The 22367-nt window shown below is 50.6% G+C and overlaps 1 protein-coding gene across 4 annotated transcripts in view; it reads left to right on the top strand.

The window, feature by feature from the left end:
- Positions 1-22367, top strand: part of Gsn (gelsolin) — a 64982-nt gene that overhangs the window by 19627 nt on the left and 22988 nt on the right. The window contains exons 2-4 of one of the 4 annotated variants that reach the window (XM_045146684.1): positions 12376-12437; positions 13779-13983; positions 14533-14687. In XM_045146684.1, the coding sequence (XP_045002619.1) occupies positions 12414-12437; positions 13779-13983; positions 14533-14687 (384 nt within the window). In that variant the 5' untranslated portion in view covers positions 12376-12413. Of the gene's footprint in view, positions 1-12173; positions 12318-12366; positions 12438-13778; positions 13984-14532; positions 14688-22367 lie in introns of those variants that run through there. The other 3 variants (XM_004662756.3, XM_004662757.3, XM_045146687.1) reach the window with 3 other exon arrangements.

Here is a 22367-nt window from a genome sequence, read left to right as displayed (position 1 = left end):
CAGTGTCCCTCCACCTGGCTTGCCAGGCTCCATGCCTGCAAAGGCAGAACCATGCTTCCTCAGCTGTAGGCTCCCCCCTTTGTGCTCTTTCACCCGCGTTCCTGCCCACAGACCCTTGGATGATTACCCATGTTCCTGAGGCAGGACCTGACATGGAGGAGGGACGAAAGGATGAAAGCATTGTTAACTGAGAGGACCGTGCATGCCTGTTAAGTTCAGTCTATAGGCCACTCTGTACAGTAGTCATTTCTTCAAGGAGGGAGGGAGAGAGGGAGAGAGGAAGAGAGAGGGAGGGAGAGAGGGAGAGTTGGGCTTCAGAGTCTGGTAGCCTTGGATTCAAATCATGCTTTATACTTTCTAACTATGTAGACTTCTACTAACTAAACCTCAGTTTCTTCATTTATAAAATGGGATGAGGGGCTGGAGAGATGGCTCAATGGTTAAGGTGCTTGCCTGCAAAGCCTAATGACCGGGGTTCGGTTCCCCAGTGTCCATGTAAAGCCAGGTGCACACATTGGCACATGCATGTGGAGTTCGTTTGCAGTGGCTGGAGGCCCTGGCATGCCAATTCTCTCTGTCTCTCTTCTCTCTGCTTGCAAATGAATAAAATAAGAATATTAAAAAAAAAAAACCCAAATTAAAAAAAAAGCCACGGGATGATGCCAGCCATGAGTTTGAGTGAGGATTCACAAAACAGAAACGAAGTGGGGTGTGGTGGTACACACTTTTAATCCCAGCCCTCGGGAGGCAGAGGTGAGAGCATTGCTGTGAGTTTGAGGCCAGCACCCAGTGAAGTCCAGGTCAGCCCGGGCTAGAGCGAGACCCTACCTCCGGGATGGGGGGAGGATAATGCTTATAAAGTCCTCATGATGCCTGGTGAATAATGAGTTTTTGTAGATAGTAGGAAGTATTATTTGCGGGTGGGAAAACTTTAATTTTTTTTTTTTTTTTTGAGGTAATGTCTCACTCTAGCCCAGGCTGACCTGGACTTCACTGTGTAGTCCTAGGGTAGCCTTGAATTTATGGCAGTCCTCCTACCTCTGCCTCTCGAGTGCTAGGATTAAAGGCATGCACTGCCATGCCTGGCTGAAAACTTTATTTTTTTTGATGTGTGTGTAGAATATGTGGTGTGTGTGTGTGTGTGTGTGTGTGTGTTGTATGCACATGTGTATGCAGAGGCTAGAGGAGGTGGTTGGATTCCTTGTGGCTCTTCCTTTTTATTTTCTCGAAACTGGGTCTCTCACTGAATCTGGAGCTCCCTGTTTTTTTTTGGTTAGACTGGCTGACCAGGGAGCCCCAGTGATTTTCTTGTTGTCGCCCCACTTAGTGCTGAGGTTACAGGTGTGCATGGCCATACTTGGCTTTTTACATGGGTGCTGGGGATAAAACACAGGTCCTTGGGCTTGTGCATCATGCTTTCCTTCAGTGCCCCATCTCCACAGCCGCGGGGCCCTGAACAATTCAGTGACTAAGAGGAATGGTCAGGTCTTGGGGAGCCTTGGATTGCCACTCCATCCTGCATGCTGCCTTCCCTCCCCTCGGCCCGCTGGGCCTATCCTGTTCCTCAGATAGGGAGCTTTGTGTGGGATTGTTTTTCCTAAGAAGTTTCCTCTGTGGGTGCTCTGGGATGACTCAGAGCTCTGAGTCACAGCTGGCAGCAGGGGTGCCCTGGAGGGAGCCAGAGGGCGAGGAAGGGGAGCCTCACTTCCAGTACTGGCTGTTCCACTGTTAGATGGGCCAGACCTGACAGCTCTCCTCTCCCACCTGGCCTCCGTTTCCCAACCTTGGCTTTGCTGAGTGATTCCCATTGGCAGCTGACCCTTAACAATCAAGTTCCCAGACCCTCCCCAGACCTACACACGCCAAGGCTGGGGTGGGGCCCAGGAATCTGCACTTTTCCTGAACTCTCTGAGAGATTCTGCTGCCCACCTGATCTGCAGAGATTCTCATGGCCACCCTCTGGTGTCAGTGGCTCCAGGCCACTCCCAGCTAGGTCTCCAGACAGTTGACAATGGAGACCTCACGTGTCTTACCAGATGCTATGGTCTTGTTTTAGTTTTAGAAACTGTAGTCTTAGGCTAGAGAGATGGCTCAGCAGTTAAGGTGCTTGCCTGCAAAGCCTAATGACCCTGGGTTCCACTCCCCAGTTCCCATGCAAAGTGGGATGCACAAAGTGGCACATGTATCTGGAGTTCATTTGCAGTGGCTGGAGGTCCTGGTGTGCCAGTTCCTTCTGTTTGTCTCTTTTCTCTCTCTTTGCTTGCAAATAAATAAATATAAAAATATATTTTATTTTTTTTTATTTTTTATTTTTTAAATTTTTTATTTATTTATTTGAGAGTGACAGACACAGAGAGAAAGACAGATAGAGGGAGAGAGAGGGAATGGGCGCGCCAGGACTTCCAGCCTCTGCAAACGAACTCCAGACGCGTGCGCCCCCTTGTGCATCTGGCTAATGTGGGACCTGGGGAACCGAGCCTCAAACCGGGGTCCTTAGGCTTCACAGGCAAGTGCTTAACCGCTAAGCCATCTCTCCAGCCCAAAAATATATTTTAAAATACAACAAAACAAAGGAAACTTCATTCTTGAAATATAATTTACATAATTGATAAAAGCAAATTTACATACAATTTCCATCATAATTCAGCTGTTTCCATAAATTCAACGATGCTTGTGTATCTGGTTACTTGGCCATCTTCACAATCCAGTTTGAGAACATTTTCATCACTCCCCAAAAGAACCTTGTAGCCTGTCTCCACTGGCCCATATCCCACAAATAATCCATGTTCTATGTCTTGGAATGTCCAGCCCCCTGTGGCTCTCCTGGCTTCGCTTTCTTCCTCTGTGACCTCTTGTGAATCATCACCCTGTTCTCAACCTCTGATTTCTCTCCTCAGTAGAAGGGGGATAAACACGTCCTCTTGCGGGTTAGGTTTTGCATTTCCCCAGCATGCAGTGTCTCACATGCAGTAGGCCCTGGTGCCTGTCACACAAGACCTTTGCAACAACCCTGGCCAACATTTCAAAGCGCTCACTGTGCCAGTGCTTTAATCCCATACAATTGTGTTTGATGAGTGTCACCGTCATTTCCATTGTAGAGCGACAGAAGCCAAAACCCCGGCAAGGAAAGTTGCTTTAGCAGGGCGACATGGTGACAGAGGGCTGGGAGTGTATCCCAGAGCCTGCCCCCCTTACCTACGCCTTAGCCCTGCCCCCTAGGCCGTGAGTGGCCCTGGAGTGAGGGACACAGTTCATGGACCCAGAACAAGGTTTGGGGTGTGTAGTGCCAAGGGCTGGGACCTGGAACAGTGAACCTGGGATAGGAAAGACCTCCCCCGGCAGAGCACGTCGTCCAGCAGACAGGATGCGGTGCACGAAGCATGATCCAAGGCTGAAGTGACTTTGAGGCACTGACAAGTAGAGCTATTTTAGACAAGGCCTGAGGAACACAGGACCTGGTGAGCGGCATAGTCAGTATACGTAACAGTGGGCATGGCACAATGCATATGATGCATAGCCGCGGTCTCAGGAGCACGGGGCTTGAGCTGTGGCAGTGGTGGGCTCCTCTGTCATGGCAGCCCCCTCCCCTAAGCTATTCAGGGCAGGACCTTTCTCTCCTTCTCACAAAGGCCTGCCTGTTCCCCCTGCCCCTCCTCCCTGTTTCTGGATGCCAAAGAGTGGGAGTGTCCCAGAGGAGACCTGAGGCCTGAGCACACCCACCACTTCATTAGCTCAGACCAGGGTCAAGGCATGGGTCCAAGTCCATAGCTCAGGAAGGGCCTGCCAGGACCCCTCTTTCTGAGCCAGCCAGCTAATATTGGCCCAGGTCCATGTGGGGTAATTTTCCTTTACACTGCCCTCCTTCGCCTCCATTCCCTGGCGGCGGCTGCTGCTGCTGCCTCCAGCGAGGTACATTCTGGGCCTTAGGGAAAAAAGTGTGCTGCAGCCCAGGAAGGAGATTGCCAACAGCTGCTGTGAGAGGTGCAGAAGAGGCCATGGATTCTACACAGGCATTTCTTGAGTCCTCTTGGCACTTGGAACTCATCAACTTCCTCTGTCACATCTGAACAAGAGTGCCAGGTTTGAGGTCACTCAAAGAGCCAAAGCTAGTCCCCAGGTCTCCTAGAGTCAGGAAGTTTACGAGTCCTGTCTTTCTGCTTGCACTGGGGCCATGGAAGAGTCTATTGCAGTTCGCTGTGGCTACCTGGTCCTGTTGCAACGGCAACCTCTATATATGTGCCTTCTGTCTGTCTGCCTGCTTTGGCTATCGTCTGGCCTTCATCCCCTCACTGGAGTTTTCCTGTGGTTTTACTAGTATCAGGTTGTAACAAACCTGTGACATTGTCTGGCCATTACATGCTTGGGGACAGTGAAGTCAGAGAGGTCGAGTCCCTTGCTCAGTGTTGCCCCGCTGGCGAATGTCAGGGTGAGAATCCAGGGTACCCTTGTTGTTTTTGGTGGGGGAGAGCAGGCCATGTTCAAACAAGTGGGAGAGGGTGAGCTATGGAGATTTTCCCAGAGGGTTAGGTAGCAAGGATGGCTTTTTACATGTGGGCCAAGGCCTTCCCCCAAATACTTATCCTGCTCTGGATCAGCTGTCACCCCATCTCTGGGCCATGGTTGGAACCTCTCAGCTGTCCTCTGCTGTGGATGCAAAAAAAAAACCAAAAAACAAAAAACAGAAGTAGAGGTCAAGGGTGGGCATGGGGCTAGGAAGCTAGAGGGGTGTAAGGGCTGCATAGGTGCTGGGGATCATCTTTATATTACAGTGACTGAACACCAGCTGGGTACTGTGCCAGGGGCTCCTTCAGTCTTATCAGATACCCCCACAAGATCAGAATCATCACCCCATTTGACAGAGAAGGAAACTGGAGCATTGTGGAAGAACCCACTTGCTCAAGTCCCCCGGCAGTGAGCTCTTTTCAGATTCATTCCTGGACACAGCCTGGTTTTCCCTTGGCTAGCTCCCTCAGCCTTCAGAGAGACACGCCGTGCACTCCTGGGTCCTGTTGTGTCCCGTCTCTTGCCTCTTCTTCCCCTTCGTCTTCTCTGGAGCTTCTGCCTGCAGGATGGAGAGCATGGGCTAGTGCTACAGCCAGGGCCCAGCACACAGGGAGCTTTGGCGGTAGTTAGCTGTGGGAGGCTTGGGGACCGAGAAGGGCTTCCTGTGGAGTCTGCAGAAGGAGGGCATGGCACCATCCTCTGACAGCCTGTACCCTGCTTCCCCCTCAGGGCAGTGGTTTTGCCTGGGGAGCATCCTCCAGTCCTGCTGGTCTGAAGCCTGTTTCTTTTTGTGTTCTTTGAGTCCCAGGGCCTGAAGGATCCTAGAGGTGGGCTGGTTTACTTGTCACCTGAGCCCTCTTGGCTGGGTCACCACTGGACAGCTCACTGTGTCTCAGAAAGAGGAAGGGAATCAGCATTTGTTTTCTAATTGTTTGTTTCTGTTGTGGTATAACACACATAACATGAGTCTTGCCATCTTGACCATTTTCCTCATGCAGTTCCATGGTGCTCAATACATTCACGCTCTTGTGCATCCACTACCACCAGCCATCTCCAGAGTGCTTCATCTTGCAGTGCTTGAAGCTCTGTCCTCTAAACAATATCTCCACGCTCTCTTTCCCTTGGCACTTATTGTTCTTCTGTATGGTCCTACGAATCTGACTATTCTCAGTACCTCATGTAAGTAGGATCATGAAGTATTTGCTGTTTTGTGACTGCCTTAATTCACTGAATGTAATACCCTCACGGTTCACCTGTATAGAAGGATGTATTTCTTTTTAAGATTAGTATTCCTTTGTATAGGAGATTTATATGTATGTAGGTATATTATATTCCTTCATGTGGAATATATATAAGCATACACACACATATACATTGCTCATATATTCTCACTCATTAGTAGACACGTGGCTTGCTTCTGCTTTCAGTGTTGCTATAAAGATGGGTCTGCCGATATCTCCTACAGAATTTGCTTTTGGAAACTCACATTGTTGAACAACTATTTTATGTTCCTCAGCTATTTCACATCTACTAACTAGCATTCAAGAAGTGCTTTTTTGTTATTGCTTATTTGTTATTGTTTATTTTGAGATAGAGTCAGACTACGTAACCCTGGCTAGTGTGGAACCCACTGTGTAATCAGGCTAGTCTTGAACATGCAACAGACCTTCTGCCTCTGCCTCCTAGGCACTGGGATTACTGATGTGTACCACCATACCTACCAGAAAGGAAGTTTTACTTCTAGTTTATACACAAGGAAATTGAGATTCAGAGAGATAGAAACTCAGCCAACAATAATATCAGCTTTATTTTCCCATGCTTGTGCACTGAGTCCTGTACTAAGCCCCTACATACCTTGTTAAATTATTATGACTCCCATGAGAAGAAAGTATTATAATCCCCATTTATAGATGAGGAAGTCAAGGCTCCAAGAGTCAAAGTGATGCTCAAAGCTAGCTAGCCAGTCAAGACAGGTACTTAATCCTAGACTTTTCTGGTGGGAACACTTCCCACATCACACACCCACGTCCTTCCTCCGTGCAGCTGCAGGCTGCAGCTGCGTCTCTTGCTCTTGGCTCTCTTGGGCATCACAGACCTTGCTTTTTGGTCCCAGCATGCATCTGTGGCCCCCACCTCACATATCCTGCCTTTTCTGCAGTAACCTGCCTACAACTGAGCCTGGGTCCCACTGTTGACTGCCTAAACCCCTCAGAGGGTGGTTGCAGATTGTGGGGGTGTGTGGCCTAGGACACAGTTGTTCGCAGCCCCAAGTCCCCAGGGCCAGCTCCTGCCCCAAGACAGGGAAGGAAGCTCAGCGGCAGCAGGAAGTCTAGGCAGAAAGGATCACAGGTTCCCATATGCTGTCAAATCTTACTTCTAGGGTCAGGAAGTGGTAGGGCCAGGACTCCTCCAAATTTCCTGACCTGGTTCACAGCACTAGGAGGGACTGGCTCCGGAAGCTGGGAGAGGTCCAGTGGCTTTAGTCCCTGGAATAGCTTCAGCCAAGCCCCACTGGCCATCTTTCCAAAGGCTGTCTACACTCAGGATGGACTTAGCTAGGGCTGATGTCCAACTGGCCATGGTAGAGAGCCCTGTTCCCTAAGATCTGCTGAAACTTGACCCTCTTCTGCTTGGTATGATCACCTACAAAGAGAGGAGGGGGGGGATGACCCTTTGCTATGACCCTCCCACTCTGTGCCCCTCAATCTAGCAGGTTTGCTCCTGTTACCCCCATCCCCAACAATTCTGCAGCCAGGCATCACTGTGCTAATATACACATGAGTGGTGACCTGAGACACCAGGTCACATAGCCCAGCCTGAAGTCAAGTGCCACTGGGGAGATCTGTGTCTCCCTCACATACCGTCAGCTGCTGCCATTCAGTGGGTGTGCACGTGATGAGTTCAGGCCTGCGTATGAAGAAAGCATCCTGTGCAGCAGCACTTTGGGGGAGCTTCTACTGTGTGTCAGGCTTTGCGTCCCTTTGCTGCTGCATGAACAGGTACAATCCCCCCCACACACACTTTTTTTTTAACAAATGAAGAAACAGAGACCTTGCTCACCAGAGCCGTGTCCAGCAGATTCGAAAACCTGTGGTGCTTTCAAGTTGACAGGGCTCACCAGAGCTCGTCCAAGGCCTGTCTAGTTTTTCTGGGTTTCATAACTGACTTCTCTGTTTACTGGCCATTGTCCCTGCTGGCAAAACCCTCGGCCAGAAGGGTGGATGCTCCCAGGGGGACCAGAGAACAGCAGTGTGCCTAAAGCAAACAAGTTCTGAGAGAAATCGCTTCCCATGAATGGCTGGCTGCCTGGGAGATGAAGAGCAATAGTGTCTGGAGTGAGGGAACAGAACAGGGCGGTGTCTACCTAGCCCAGCCAAGGCCTTTTGTTCCCCATGGCCAGGGGTGGAAGGTGAGGGTTAGCCACCTCTTTCATGTCTGGTATCTACCGTGGGAGGCCCACAGAGGACCAGAGACTAACATGAGGTTAGTCACAGAGAGAAAGGCCCAGAGCTGGATGTGGGGGTCCTGGGTCCAACCGCAGAGGAGGAAGAGGTGTCTGCAGAAGGACATGAGTTGTACTGCTCCATCCTGTGGCAGGCACTTCTATGGGATGGGGTGGGGTGGGGGAGCACACAGAGCAACACCTAAGAGGGGTCCGGAAGAGAAGGTGGTTCCCAAGACGCAGTGAAGAACAAGGACTATGACACGCTAGAGAAGTTAGTGATGAGCCAGGCTGCTCCAAGTCAGAGCCACGATGCCAGGCCCAAGCACCATGAGAGTCAGAATGGAGAAGCTACAGTCTGTCGTCCGTCAGTGGACATTGTCTGCAAATCCTCCTAGACATGCCTTTGATAATGACATCAGGTGTCTGGCCAGGTATCTGGAGGGCTAGAGGGCTTTCCTGCCCTGGCCTGCTGAGTGTGGTGGCACTGGCTCCAGGCTGCCAAATTGGCGTGGGCTTGGCTGGTTTAGTAACTACAGCACTTTGCCTGCACAGGGCTGCTGCTCCCTGGCCCGCTGGGGTGGGGCCAGAGCTCCCGCTCCCCCACCCGGCCAGAGCTTGGTCTCTGGAGCCAGCCACACAGTGGGTGTGAATCTCAGCACTGCTCCTTCCCTTGAGCAGCTGTCCCTCCTTGAGTCTCCTTCCTTAGCTGGGCCCAGAGGTGTGGTGACATGCAGCTGCCATAGCTTGCAGAGTCTCCTTCTTCATGCCGGGGTCTTCGGTGATCTGATTCAGAAGGACATGTCGAGGTGACTTGGTCCAGTGTCATTTTGCAGATGGAAGCCCTGAGGCTCAGACACGTGGGCTCTGGGTAGAATGGTGCAGCCAGTGTGTGGAGAGTCTTAAATCCGAGCATGGGCCCTTCTTTGTCTTTTGCATATTTAGACACTGTGGCCCACAGAAGGACAATGAACTACCCAGACTCATGCAGGAAGTCAATGGTAGAGCCTTCTCTAGCACTGGGGCCTCTTCTGTTCTCTTGCACCAGAACCCCCTTGCTCCCTTGAACTCCAAGCCCTCTTCCAGGCAAGGAGCAGAGTAAAACAGGTGTTGATGTCCTGGGATGACGGCTTCCAGGCTCTGGGGTCCCAGAGGGCAGGGGCCAGGGCTTGGTCACTGCTGTCTGGTGTTTGGGGTCAAAGCTCTATGGCCAGCAAAGCTGCAGAGCCTTACTGATCATTAACCTGGGACTAGGGACCCTGGGATGGTGGTCACTGACCCCTGGGGTCTAAGCTAAGCCATAACAATCCTGTTAATCACCAACTGGGCAAATTGGGGCCACACTGCTCTGGAGGGGACTGATCAATTGGACCTCGTTGTTGGCATTTTTTCTAAATTATCTAATGGACAAATATCTCTTTAAGCATTTATTTTGTTAAGTATCATTCCTAGATTGACATTCTAAAAATATAAAACATTCATATATACTTGTAAAGTTTTAGACCCTTTAGCAATGTTTAAATTATTTTCAGAAAGTATCTTAAGGAACAATTTACCTATTATACATGATTTACTCACTGTAAGCACACAGTTCTATGATTTTTAGTATAATGAGTTGGTTGTGTATCATCACTACAGTCAAGTTCTTTTTTGCATTTTTTAAACTTTATTTTATTTATTTATTTGAGAGAGAGAGAAAGAGAGAGGGAGAGAATGGGCATGCCAGGGCCTCCAGCCACAGCAAACGAACTCCAGACGCGTGCACTCCCTTGTGCATCTAGCTTACGTGGGTCCTGGGAAATCAAACTGAGGTCCTTTGGCTTTGCAGGCAAACACCTTAACCGCTAAGCCATCTCTCCAGCCCCAACAGTCAAGTTTTAAGAACTTTTTCATTGCCCTGAAAAGCATCTCACGCCAGCTGTAGTGACCAGGGCAGCCATAGCAGAGTCCTAGGCCAAAATAGCTTTCTTCTTCCCTTTCAAGCACGCTGTCTTATCAGTTTGGCATTTATTGACTTTGAAAGGATGGATGCAAAAAGTGCACTCTTATAGAAAGGAGGAGAGGAGTCATTGTGCCATTTGCTTCTTACAGCTGAAGGTCTCCGCGTCTACTAAGTGCCTGCTATGAGTCGTGCACCATGGGCTCCAGCTCATCATTTTTTTTTTTACACTGTCTAGTGGTCCATTGTATGCCAACTCCATCACTTACTGCCTCAGGGCTTTTGAGTCCTTTTCAATTTTCTTCCAGCAATGCTTCAGTGAACATCTTTGTGCATATATTTTGGTGGCATCTCTAAGTAATTCTGTAGGAAATGTTGCATTGTGTGTGTGTTGTGTACTCTCTCTCTCTCTCTCTCTCTCTCTTTTTTTTTTTTTGAGGTGGAGTTTCACTCTGGCCCAGGCTCACCTGGAATTCACTATTTATTCTCAGGGTGGCCTCGAACTCAAGGTGATCCTCTTACCTCTGCCTCCTGAGTGCTGGGATTAAAGGCATGCGCCACCACACCCAGCTTTGTGCCTGTGTTGAATTTGAACAATCAAATTACTGCCTAGAGAGGTGACACTGGCTTATCATTGCTTCTATCAAGAACACAAGAGCAGTATGGGGTTTGAGATCATCCTGCAGATGACTAGAGGAGGGAAATGCTCTCTAAATTTAGGCCAGAGCCGCCCACCGAAGGCTCCACAAGCCACAGTGAAGACTGTGAAGGTGGATTTCCAGGGCAGTCTCCTGAGGGCTTGGGGGCATCTTTCTGAGGCTCCCCACAGACACTGTATAAAATCCACACTCTTTAGTATTTCACCGAGGCCTCCAGGCCACCCGCCTCTCTCTCTGCCTGCAATTCCCCTGGTTCTGTGCTTCACGCTGGGCCCTTGTTATTCTCTGGATCTGGCCTGTGTTTGCCTGCCCTGTGCCCATGCTGTTCCCTCCTCTGGAATGCCCCTTCTTTTCTGTCTCCATCCTCCCTGACCTTCAAGGGTCAGGTCTCAAGTTTCCTCCTCCATGAAGACCCCTTGGGTCTCTGCTGTCTTCTCTCTCTCTTCTCCCCTTGGCCTTTGTTCTGACCCCTCCCCCACTCCAGGGGGAGGAGAGGGCAAAGGAGCCCTGTTAGAGAAGTCTTGTATGTAATGCAGGCTCCAGAGGAGCTGGGGTGGGTGACTGTTGACCTGCTGCGGGCCATGCTGTGGGAGCAGGGACTCGGCCAACCCTCAGCGCTGGCTCTGTGCTGTAGGCATGGGGAGAGCCAGGCACAGACAAGTCAGATGCAGAAACCAACCCAGTTCCCAGCGTCCCAGCACTGAGCCTGGGAGAGGGAGAAGACTCAGGTCCTGGCTCTGGGGGGTGGAGGGGAGGATCCAGGGCCTAACATGCGCAGCATGGTTCTGGAGCGACCAGGGGGCCTTGTCATCCCCCAAAGGTGGTAGATGGAAGTGTTGCCCCTGGGGACAGGCAAGTGGGGTCAGCAGGGTACAACTCAGTTACTAGGTTTTGATCAAAATAAAACTAAAATGCAAAACAAGCCTGTTGAAAGGATGAAAGAGAGAAGGACTTTTGAGGCAAGTAGCACTACATGCCCAGGGGTAGAGGACTCTGCTCCCCACCCCCATTAAGTCTTGCTTCCCTGGTCCCTAGCCCGTGGCCTCGCTGGCATCCTGTGCGGGGGTTCATCCCAGATGCTAGACCTGACCCCCACACAGTTCAGTTTCCCACAGTTCTCTTTCCTGGCTGTGTGCCCAGCTCACCTTAAGCACTCCACTGTTTCCACCTCTGCGAAATGGGCTCTCCCCAGAGTCCCCACTCTGAAAGGATGCTCTGGCATTGAATGGAAGGCTTCACAAGGTATTCTCTTGTGATATATATATTAGTCTTGTTTTTACTGGAGATGTGAATTGAATTGAGGAGAGTGAGCTTTTATGGGTCACACAGAAGAACCAGACTGAGTTGAGCCCTACTTAGCTGAGACCGAGTTAGCACCTGCTTTATGTCAAGTCCCCTATACTGAGTGTCCAGGAAACTGGGATTCAAAGGGCGACCACGCCCAGGCGGATCGGTCCTTTGGGAACTTAGATGTCTCCGAGATCCAGGGCAGATGGGGAAGATCCCCGCCTCCCCGGCGAGCTTGGGGCCCAGCCCTGCCCCGCGCCCTCCCTGCGGGGCGGTCCGGGCTGGGGCGGGAGCAGCGGGCGACTACTTAAGGCCGCGACCCCGGGACCGCGCAGTCACCGCCATGGCTCCGCACCGCCGCGCGCCCGCGCTGCTCTGCGCGCTGCTCCTGGCGCTGGGCGCGCAGTCACCGCCAGCCCGGGCCGCCACCGCGTCGCGGGGCGCAGCCCCAGCGCGGGCGCCCCAGGCACGGGCTCCGGAGGCGCGGGTGAGTGCCCGGGGTCCCCGGGGCGCCCGGAGTAACTCTTTATTGTAAGTTCTTGCAGATACAGCGCTAGGAAAAGGGGAGTAATTCAGGTCTAGGATGGAAAAACTGTTTTGTTGCTTTGTAAGTATCTTTTGCTGCTTTGGGGCTTTGGGGCGAGGGCGGGGGGTCTCCCGGCCAGGACCTTTTTCCCTCCCTGCAGGCTAACCTCGCCTTGGCTGAACTTTTTCCTAGCTTCTGATTTGGTGCCAAAACCCACGCCTGGTTTCTCCTTTTCCTGGGCTAATTTCTCTTCCCGTGTGTGTGCCTGACTTCTCGCCTCGTCTCTTCCGATTTCTCCTATTTCAGGTTCCTCATGTGACTCCTCTCTCTCCCTTTATCCAGTTGTTTTTTTGTTCCTCTTTCTCACCTGTGAGTGCCTGTGTTCAGCCCGGTTATTTATTTTCCCCTGTTCGGGTCTCTGCCCTTTTTCTCTTCTCTCCTGCTTCCCACGTTTATTCTACTCTTCACCCATAGCCCAAGCTATTCCTATCTGCTGTCTGACTGACTTTCCCCACCAACTTTTACCCCTAGACCTCTCCTCTGGCCTAGGTGACCAGCACCTCCTGGTTCTGGTCCTCAGGCTGCATTAATCCTCCTGTCCGAGCGCCATCCCCTGTGCATGTCTATTGACCCTTCCCCCTTGACATTCTCCCCAACAGAGACCTGCAGACCTGGGCTGCGTCCCTATGCCTTTTCAAGACATGGAGTTGGAGGGGTGGCATGCTGGGGGGGGGGGCAGGAGGGAGGAGGCAGACAGCGCAGGAGGCCACTTGGGTCCAGCAAGCGAGTCCCTTCGTACTTAGGGTGTGATGGGAGATGAAGGGTGGGAGGGTGATCTTGCCCTTTCCAGAGAACCAAAACAAATAGGTTATGTGACCTTGGGCCAAGCCTCTCTCCTCTTTGGTCCCCAGTTCCTTTATCTGCAGAGTGGTATTGGATAATGAGTCCCAAGCCCTGAAGGCACTGGAAGGAAGTGGAGCCCCTGAGACTCCTGGACTTACCACTGCTGTCTGAGAGGGTCTCCCCACAGACCCCGAGTGTGTGCTCTTGGAGCCCTGCCACCCCTCTGTGCTGTTTCCTAGCTGAGGGTCCCTGGCAGTCAGTCCACCTCTCTGTGCCTCAGTTACCACAGCCGATTGGCAACAGGAAGAAAGGGGAGAGCACTTTGCCGCCCCCACCCCCCAAAGCAAGTGAGGGAACAGAGTGGGAGACACAGGTGCTGGCCTGCCCAAGGCAGAGGACCTGGAGTATAAACTCTCCCCGTTTGTGAACTCCAGGAAAGGGTGACTCAAGTCCATCACAGGGAGAGCAAAAGGCTGAAGTGAGCCACTCTTGGTGCTGGAACCCACCTTCCCTCATGCCCGGGGTCTCTCTGTCCTGAGACCTGTTGCCCTGCTCAGACCCTGCCCTGTCTCTTCACAGCCCAGCAGCATGGTGGTAGAGCACCCTGAATTCCTCAAGGCAGGGAAAGTGCCAGGCCTGCAGATCTGGCGCGTGGAAAAGTTTGACCTGGTGCCTGTGCCCCCCAACCTCTATGGAGACTTCTTCACGGGCGATGCCTATGTCATCCTGAAGACAGTGCAGCTGAGGAACGGGAACCTGCAGTATGACCTCCACTACTGGCTGGGTGAGTGAGGCTCCTCTGTGGAGCTCCAGCTGGGCGGACCCTGTGAGGCACTGTCACACCCGGAAGCTGCGGACTGGCCAACAAGTATGTGCTGGGCTCGTGGCTGGGGGCTAGGTGCCGCCAGACTCTAGAGCCAGCCTAATGTGTTGACTCCAGCTCTGCCTCTGACCCGTGTCTGATTATGCAAGTCACTGTGTCTGGGGAGTGCCCAGGCTGATAACAGCCCTACTACCTCACAGGTGCTGAGGGTACAAGTGACTCTGGATAGTTTGGGAGAGGCAGTATACCCCTCAGAACTTCCCTAGTCCAGCTTCCATTACTTCCTAGTTCGCTCTTCAAAGTCCTGAGCCTCTAGCACAGTTGTGATCTGCATGCATATGCCCTTCATCCCATTATACAGATGGATTAACTGAGGTTCACAAATGGCAATGCCTAGCTGAACTTCTAGGACGAGTCCAGGCAGTGCGAATGGCTTCTTCATATGCCTCCTCCTCAAGGAGTTGGGACCATTTTCTGGAAGCCAAGCTCATGCTGCCTAATGTTCCCTAGGCAACGAGTGCAGCCAAGATGAGAGCGGGGCGGCCGCCATCTTTACCGTGCAGCTGGATGACTACTTGCATGGTCGGGCCGTGCAGCACCGAGAGGTCCAGGGCTTCGAGTCTTCTACCTTCCTGGGCTACTTCAAGTCTGGACTGAAGTACAAGGTGGGTGGGCCTTTGTCTTAATTGGGAGGCTGGGACTGCTGTGCCAGTGGCGGAACTCACTCAGGTCTACTGGTCTTCCAGCCTTGTGGCGTGATGGCCCCACAGTCAGGCCTGGAGTCCCTCCTTGCAGTGTGCCCTTGTACATACGTTTTCTTAAAATGAGGAGAAAATTCTCTGTGACTTCATAGTTGTTTTCCCAGCCCCGCAGTAAATAAGGAGTGGCCCTCTCATAGTCCCTGGGAGACTTGTGCCCAGTCCTGTTCTTGTTCCTTGTAATTGTTAAAGCCTTGTCAACCGGAGGCCCAGGGTCCTTTGAGACATGTCCTTCTTTCTGATAACTGGAACTTTTATGAGTCTGGACCAAGGCAGAGCTCCCAGCCAGCTGAAAGCAAAACCAAGCTGAGAATTTGTGAGCCTGCACCCCAGTATGCTGCACCCCAGTAAGCCACTTGGCCTCGTGAACCTGCCTTTCCTCTCTGATTATGGGAGACCAGTTGTACTTGCTGTGCAGGGCTGGGAGAAGATAGGTGAAAGGGTTGCTGGGAAGCGAGCTGGCCCATGGCCACACACTGAGCTGGATTTTAAGACAGGAACCCAGACCTCCTGTTTCCTGACATTCTGTCCACTAAACTGACCTGCCTCTTATGACCAGCTTCTAGAGAAGCTTCAACTCCTGTCTGTACCAGCCCAGCACTGTGCTGCTGTGTGCCTTTAGAGAAGACACTGCCCCTCTCTGGGCCTCAGGGTCCTCTGTGTCATTGGATCAGCTTCCCCGTCTTTCCCAGGTGAGGGACAGGCATTGATCGATGGGCAAAGTGCCCATGAGACTCAGATAATAAGGCAGGGTGGGTCCTGGGACCAGCAGCCTGGGGCTGGGTGGGGCAGGGCTAGCTTCCCTGGCATCTGTCTATTAGCCATGCCCAAGCTCCTGCTGCCCAAGTGAGCAGCTTTGCCTTCTTCCTACAGCCCCCACCCTAAAGAAAGAGGGGTGATACAGCTGGGAAGCTGGCCCCAGAGCTGTAGCAGGACCGGGTCTCACTGCAGTCCCCGGAGCAGGAAGTGTCGAGAGTATTTGGAGAGAACTTGAAGAGATGGGTGCAGGTGCCAGTGCCACTTCCTGACACTTAGGCTTTGGGAAAGGCATGTGGCCTGGACTGTAAACCCACCCTCATCCTACGCACTGGGCTCTGACTCAACAGTTTCAAGCCCCTAGGACAGGCTGGTGTGGTGGTACATGCTTGTAATCCCAGCACTTTGGAGGTTGGAGGCAGGAGGATTAGGAATTCAAAGCCATCTGCAGCTATATAGCAAGTGGATGCCAGACTAGATTAGGCAACATGAGACCTTGTGTCAAAAAGGAAGGAAGGGGTGTGGTGTGGTGGCGCATGCCTTTAATTCCAGCACTCGGGAAGCAGAGGTAGGAGGATCGCCATGAGTTTGAGGCTACCTTGCAAATACGTAGTGAATTCCAGGTCAGTCTAGACTGGAGTGAAACACTACCTCGAAAAACAGGGGAAAAAAAAAAAAAAAAAAAGGAAGGAACAGGGCTGGAGAGATGGCTTAGCAGTTAAGGCGCTTGCCTGCAAAGCCTAAGAACCCATGTTTGACTCTTCAGGTCCCATGTAAACCAGACACACAGTGATGTAAGAGCACAAGTTTGCACATGCGCACAAAGGGGTGACGTGTCTGGAATTCGATTGCAGTGGCTAGAGGCCCAGGGGCGCCAATTCTCTATTACTCACTCTTGCATGAAAAGGTGGTCTGTTGGACTTGCACCCCCCTCAAATAAAAGGGAAGGAGGAAGGGAGAAAGGGGGGAAGCAAGGAAGACATGGAGGAAGGAAGGATAGAAAAAGGAAAGGAAAGGAAAAGAACACAGAATCCCCATATCTGCGACACCTTCTTGGTGTTTCTCCATGTGGTAGGTGCTGCGCTGGCAATGTTTGTGATCTCACTTTGGCTTAACACCTGTCCCTGGAAGTGATCCCAGGTTCAGGGACAACCCATAGCCAGTAAATGGGGTGAAAGCTGTGTTCGAGCCCAGCCTATGTTCTGTCACCCTTTCAGGGTCAGGGCTGAGTACTGGGGAGTCCAGATGAGGCAGGTGGTCTCTTTCCAAGGATGCAGGAATGCTGGCAGACTTCAAAGAGTTGACCCATTGTGTGCGGAGGGGCGACAGGTAGAATCCTGAGGAATGGTCTGTCCTTCATGGGGTTCAGGGGCTGGAGGGTGCTTGCTTATCTCTATGTTTCAGTCACCTGTTGCCTAGGAGAAAACTAAGCAGTCTAACCTAGTCACAAACGCAACAGTTCTCATGAACACAAGGACAATTTTACTGGGCCAGAGAATGTTGCACAGCAAGTTGTGGCCACCCCCAGGGTTTCCAGGGAATAGATAAGGATAATAGGAATCACTAGCATATATTGAACCTTTCCTACTGGATCGCATTTAATTTTCACCAACACTTTCAGAGTGAACATGGACATTCCCATTTCATAGACGTTGCGGAGTGAGCTGGTGAGCTCGCAGGAGGCTCTTGTGCAATGCTTGCATTGCTTGTTCTGTGTCTGGGGACTCTTCTAAGTAGTTTATTTAATTCATTTCATGCTGTGAGGTACTTGTTGGTATTAGCACCAACGTGTAAATGGGGAAAGTAAGGCATTGGGAGATTGCCCAAGGTCACATAGGCCTGAGACTGACACCCAGGTCTGAAGGGACCAGCTCAGCTCCAGAGTGGTTCAGACTGTGTATGGCAGGATTCCCTGAGCTTCCATCTCAGCTCCCACGGGGCCATCATCTCCATGTCTAGCTAACTTCCTCTACCCATACAGGGCTTTCTGAGATGTTCTTGACCACATTGTAAGGAATGGTCCAGAGGTTGGATCCCAAACAAGGCCCAGGTTTGGAGCCTCAGTTGTGAAAGGACCTGGCTCAAAGTGGAAATGTGAGGTCTGAGGCTGGCTGTGTTTAGCGCTTCCTGCAGGCCCTCGGACCACCCCCGCACCTGGCAGGCCCAGCCCAAGATTCTCGGCCTCTGGCCTTCATCAATTATAGATGCTGAGGAGAAGGGCTTGTTACGCAAGACTTGCTCCTGTGAAAGCCTCTTCCCGGGAGCCAGTGTAGTCCTGGAGTCTGAGAAGGGGCATGGAAGGGACAGAAGGGTGCCTCCAGGTAGGGCTGGCTTGGCCTGACCTTTCTTGTTCTTGTTCTGTTACTGCTCCCCCCGCCAACACCCACCCACCCTCACTGCTCAGAGATGGCTCACAACCTCTGTCTCCTGCTACTCATGGCTTCCCACTTCCATCTTCACCCAGAATCCTAGGAACCCCCCACCCAGGCCTAGGTTATTTGAAACCCTTAGTTCAAAGGGAATCTGGACGTAGCAGAGCCCTTGGACTGAGGAGCAGTTGGAAACCAGATAACAGCTGGAAGCTACTCTTAAAGAGGGGCTCTGAGTGTAGAGGCTGGGGAGCCCATCCTCTCTTCAGCAGGTTTTCAGTTGTTTAGCAAGCTGTTTGATTTTTTAAAAATTATTTGTTTGAAAGCCAGGTGTGGTGGCACACACCTTTAATCCCAGCACTGGGGAGGCAGATTTAGGAGGAGCACCATGAGTTCGAGGCCACCCTGAGACCATATAGTGAATTCTAGGTCAGCCTAAGCTAGAGTGAGAACCTACCTCAGACCCCCCCCCAATTATTTATTTGAGAGATAGGTGGATAGATACATAGACAGATGGAGAATGAATGGGCGCACAGAGGCTCTTGCCATTGCAAACGAACACATGCATGCGCCACTTTGTGCATCCAGCTTTATTGTGGGTACTGGGAAATCAAACCCAGGCCATTAGGCTTTGCAAGCAAGTGCCTTTAATGCAGAGCCATCTCCCAAGCCCTCAGTTTGATGTTTTTGCCATGTAAACTTTATAACATTTTCCTCTGTCTCATTAGAAGGGTTTTAGGAATCTTATTGTAAATATCAAATACTACAGAAATGCAGGTTTAAACAATGCAAGTCTGCCCTTGTCCGTCCACACCAAGTTGCTGCTAGCTGCTTCTTTTTGCTCTCCCCATGAACACATCACCTACTGATCTGTGTCTTTAATTCAAAGAGTGGCTCTTTAAACAACTCACCCTGTTGAATTTTGTTCACATGATTTAATGCCAGTCTCTTCCTACATACTGAGAAATAAGAAATAAATAGCAATAATCAATTCTAAAGAACATAGTCAAGAAAAGTAAAACTAGGAAAAATGTCCAACGGTTCCTGCTTCCTCCTTTGTAGATACGCTAATGTCTTCTAGTGCTTGCTCTTATTCATTAATGTTTTCTGTCAGTTTATCTTTCCAAGTTGGAACTCCTACGTCAGTAACATTGGAGTTATTCTGGAAACTCATGGCTACAATCATTAGAAGTCAAGTATTCTTTTACTTTATTTTTATTTTTTGAGGTAGAGTCTTGCTAGAGTCCAGACTGACCTGGAATTCACTATGTAGTCTCAGGGTGGCCCAGAACATATGGTGATCCTCCTACCTCTGCCAAGTGCCAGGATTAAAGGCGTGTGCCACCGCGCCTGGCTTTTATTTTTTCTTTTCTTAAATAAATAGAATAAGCCGGGTGTGGTAGCACATGTTTGTCATTCCAGCTACTTGGTAGGCTAAGGAGGAGAATCAAGGCCTTCCAGGGCTACTGAGAATAACTTTAAGGCCAGCCTGTTAAATTAAGTTCTGTCTCAAAATAAAATGTTTAGAATGTATAGCATAGTGGTGGAGTTCTTGCCTAGCATGTACAAGGACCAGGGCTCCATTCCTAGGAGACAGCGAGAACCTTGTAGAGATATAAAGACTATTTCTGAGTGCTAAGGTTTATGACATAAAACAACCCTTTTCCTTCTTATGTTAGCCTAGGTGACCTAGAACTCATTCTGTAGTCCCAGGCTGGTCCTGAACTCACAGCAATCCTCCTACCTCTGTCACTGAAGTGCTGGCTCTAAAGGTGTGCGCCGCCACACCCGACCAACCCTTTTCCTTCTATGCACTATACACGTACTTAGTAATAACAAAAGGCATGCTGGAACAAGTAAAATGCTTTCAAGTATAAAAAACAAGTGACCGATCTTTCCTCCTGTTCCTTATTTCCTTGTCTCTAAGGAATCAATACAAATGATCCATCTAGCACCCACTTTTTTGGAAAAGCTCTCCGATCCCCTCATTCTTGCTTCCCACGTGAGTGAAGGCCCTGGCATCACTGCCCATAGCCTCTCATGAGTTCCGGGCCGGATGGACCATAAGAAGGTCGAACTTGGGGATGAAGGCCAGCTGGAGGAGAACTTGTTTATCATCTCTGAACCTCCAGTCCTTGCCTGAAAAGTGGGACGCTGATGGCTGTACCTCACGGGCTTGTGAGCCTGTATGGCAAGTTTGGTGCCCAGGTCTGCTGGAGCTCAGTTAGTGGCGACCCCTTCACCCTGCAGCCCCTGCCCGTGACCACAGGGCCATGCCTGTTCTATCAGGCGCTCTCCTCACCTGCTCACGGGTGATTCTCACAACCTTCCTCCTTCAGCTCTCATCCTCTACCAGCCCCACACTGTTCCCTTTGAACTCTCCTCTCCTATCTGATTCCAGGCATCATTGCCACCCAGTCACTGGGCCCCCCTCAGGTCTGGCACCTGGGAACCCAAACTCTTTCTATGATAGGAAGATTTTCTGGCTTGCAACTGATTGTTGTAGGCTGATTCAGGAGTGGAACTATAAACCTACCTTTACACTACAGTCATTCATAAGGAGTGGCATTTGCAGCTCCCTTTGAAAGGATTCTTGACGCCAAATCAATGGAGTGCTTGCTGAATGCTGCCTTGCCAGGGACAGAGCCCAGAAGGCCTCGTGCATATACCAAGAATGGACACCAGAGGGCACTCCTGCGCACAGTATCAGAAAACCCCATATTTCTACTTCACAGGGCTCCAAAAGTGGCTTGGGCCTGTCTTTTACCCTTGGTGAGCTAAGGGACCTATGCACTAAGAAAATCTAATATTAAAGGAAGAACGCACTTTTAAAGTTTCAAGCAAACCAGGTTTTGATCCCAGCTCCACCATTCCACCCCACTGTAAGATCTTGGGCAGTTTTTTTTTTTTTTTTTTTTTTTTTTTTTTTAATTGGTAGGCTCCACTTTCCTTGTGATATGCATTTAAGCCGTGTGGTTTACATGAGCATCATCATGTGACGGGCACTTCTAGATTGTTTACTGTGTCTGGACAAAATAGGAGCCTGATTTAAAACAGCTGCCTCTGCCTTCTTGCCCTCATCGAGTCGGCTGGCTAGTGCCAGGCTCAGCACAGCTTTGCAGAGAGGTGGACAGAGAGGGACCGGCTGCGGTAGCCTGAGGACCTACAGAAGGTCTTAGTGTAGGGACCAGGGAGAAGTCCAGACAGGGTGGGAGGCAAGGCTTCCGTGACTACCACAAACTTGCCCATGACTGTAAGTCACTTTATGTCTCTGGGATTCAGCTTACCCTGTATAAGGACCTTTGCAGCACTGAGCCTGGCCCTGGAGACTGCTCATTTCCAGAAACCCCAGCCAGCCTTCTTTTGGCTTCCTCCAGAGTCAGGGGCATGTGGGGCTGTGGCAGGGAAGCTCTCCTGTAGGCCCCTTCCCCCAGCCTTGGTGATGGCTACAGAGGATGGGGGAGGAGCTTGAGGGGCAGAGATCACTGAGTGCCATCAACACTGTGATGATGGGTAACTGCTCCTTCCTCTGGCTGCTTCTAAGGGCTCAGTCGCATGGGACCTGCTGAGGTGCCACAAGAGGAAGGAGGCGGGTAACATTGATTGGGGTAGCCTAAGAACATCTTCTGGAGGTCCTTGAAAAACAGAAAAGGTTTGCATTTGGATTTGCACTTCTCAAAATGTGTTTTGCAGAACACTGGAGCAGGAGACAGGACAGGCTAAAGAAAAGTGGTGTTGGCTCCATGAGATAGGGAGATGCTGTGTAAAATAAAAGGCAAGCAGGCACATTTTCCACAGGATTTTCCAGAACTTTCAATATGCTTATGTGTATTATATAACAGGCAGGAACAGTGGGTAAGGAGTGTTCCTTGATCATGGAACTCTTTCCTTGTAGAATAAAAAAAATATGTATCTTTATATCTATCCATCGATTGATCTGTCATCTATCGATAGATAAAGATATTTGATTTTTCAAGGCTGGGTCTCACTCTAGCTTGGACTGACCTGGAACTCACTCTGCAGCTCTAGGCTGGCCTTGAACTCACAGTGATCTTCCTATCTCAGCCTCCCACTTGAAGAATATCTTTTTTTCTTTAAGTGGATCTTTTTTTAAAAAATTATTTATTTATTTATTTATTTATTTATTTATTTATTTATTTTTTAAATTTTTATTTATTTATTTGAGATAGACAGACACAGAGAGAAAGGCAGATAGAGGGAGAGAGAGAGAATGGGCGCACCAGGGCTTCCAGCCTCTGCAAACGAACTCCAGACGCGTGCGCCCCCTTGTGCATCTGGCTAACGTGGGACCTGGGGAACCGAGCCTTGAACCGGGGTCCTTAGGCTTCACAGGCAAGCGCTTAACCGCTAAGCCATCTCTCCAGCCCTATTTATTTATTTTTAATTTGCAAAAATAAAGAGGCAGAGAGAAAGAGAGAATGGGCATGCCAGAGCCTCCAGC

The sequence above is a fragment of the Jaculus jaculus genome, chromosome 1, assembly GCF_020740685.1.
Source record: "Jaculus jaculus isolate mJacJac1 chromosome 1, mJacJac1.mat.Y.cur, whole genome shotgun sequence".
In the NCBI taxonomy this organism is placed as follows: domain Eukaryota; kingdom Metazoa; phylum Chordata; class Mammalia; order Rodentia; family Dipodidae; genus Jaculus; species Jaculus jaculus.
Note: the sequence above shows the minus strand (reverse complement) of the source record. Positions and strands in the feature narration are given on the sequence as shown.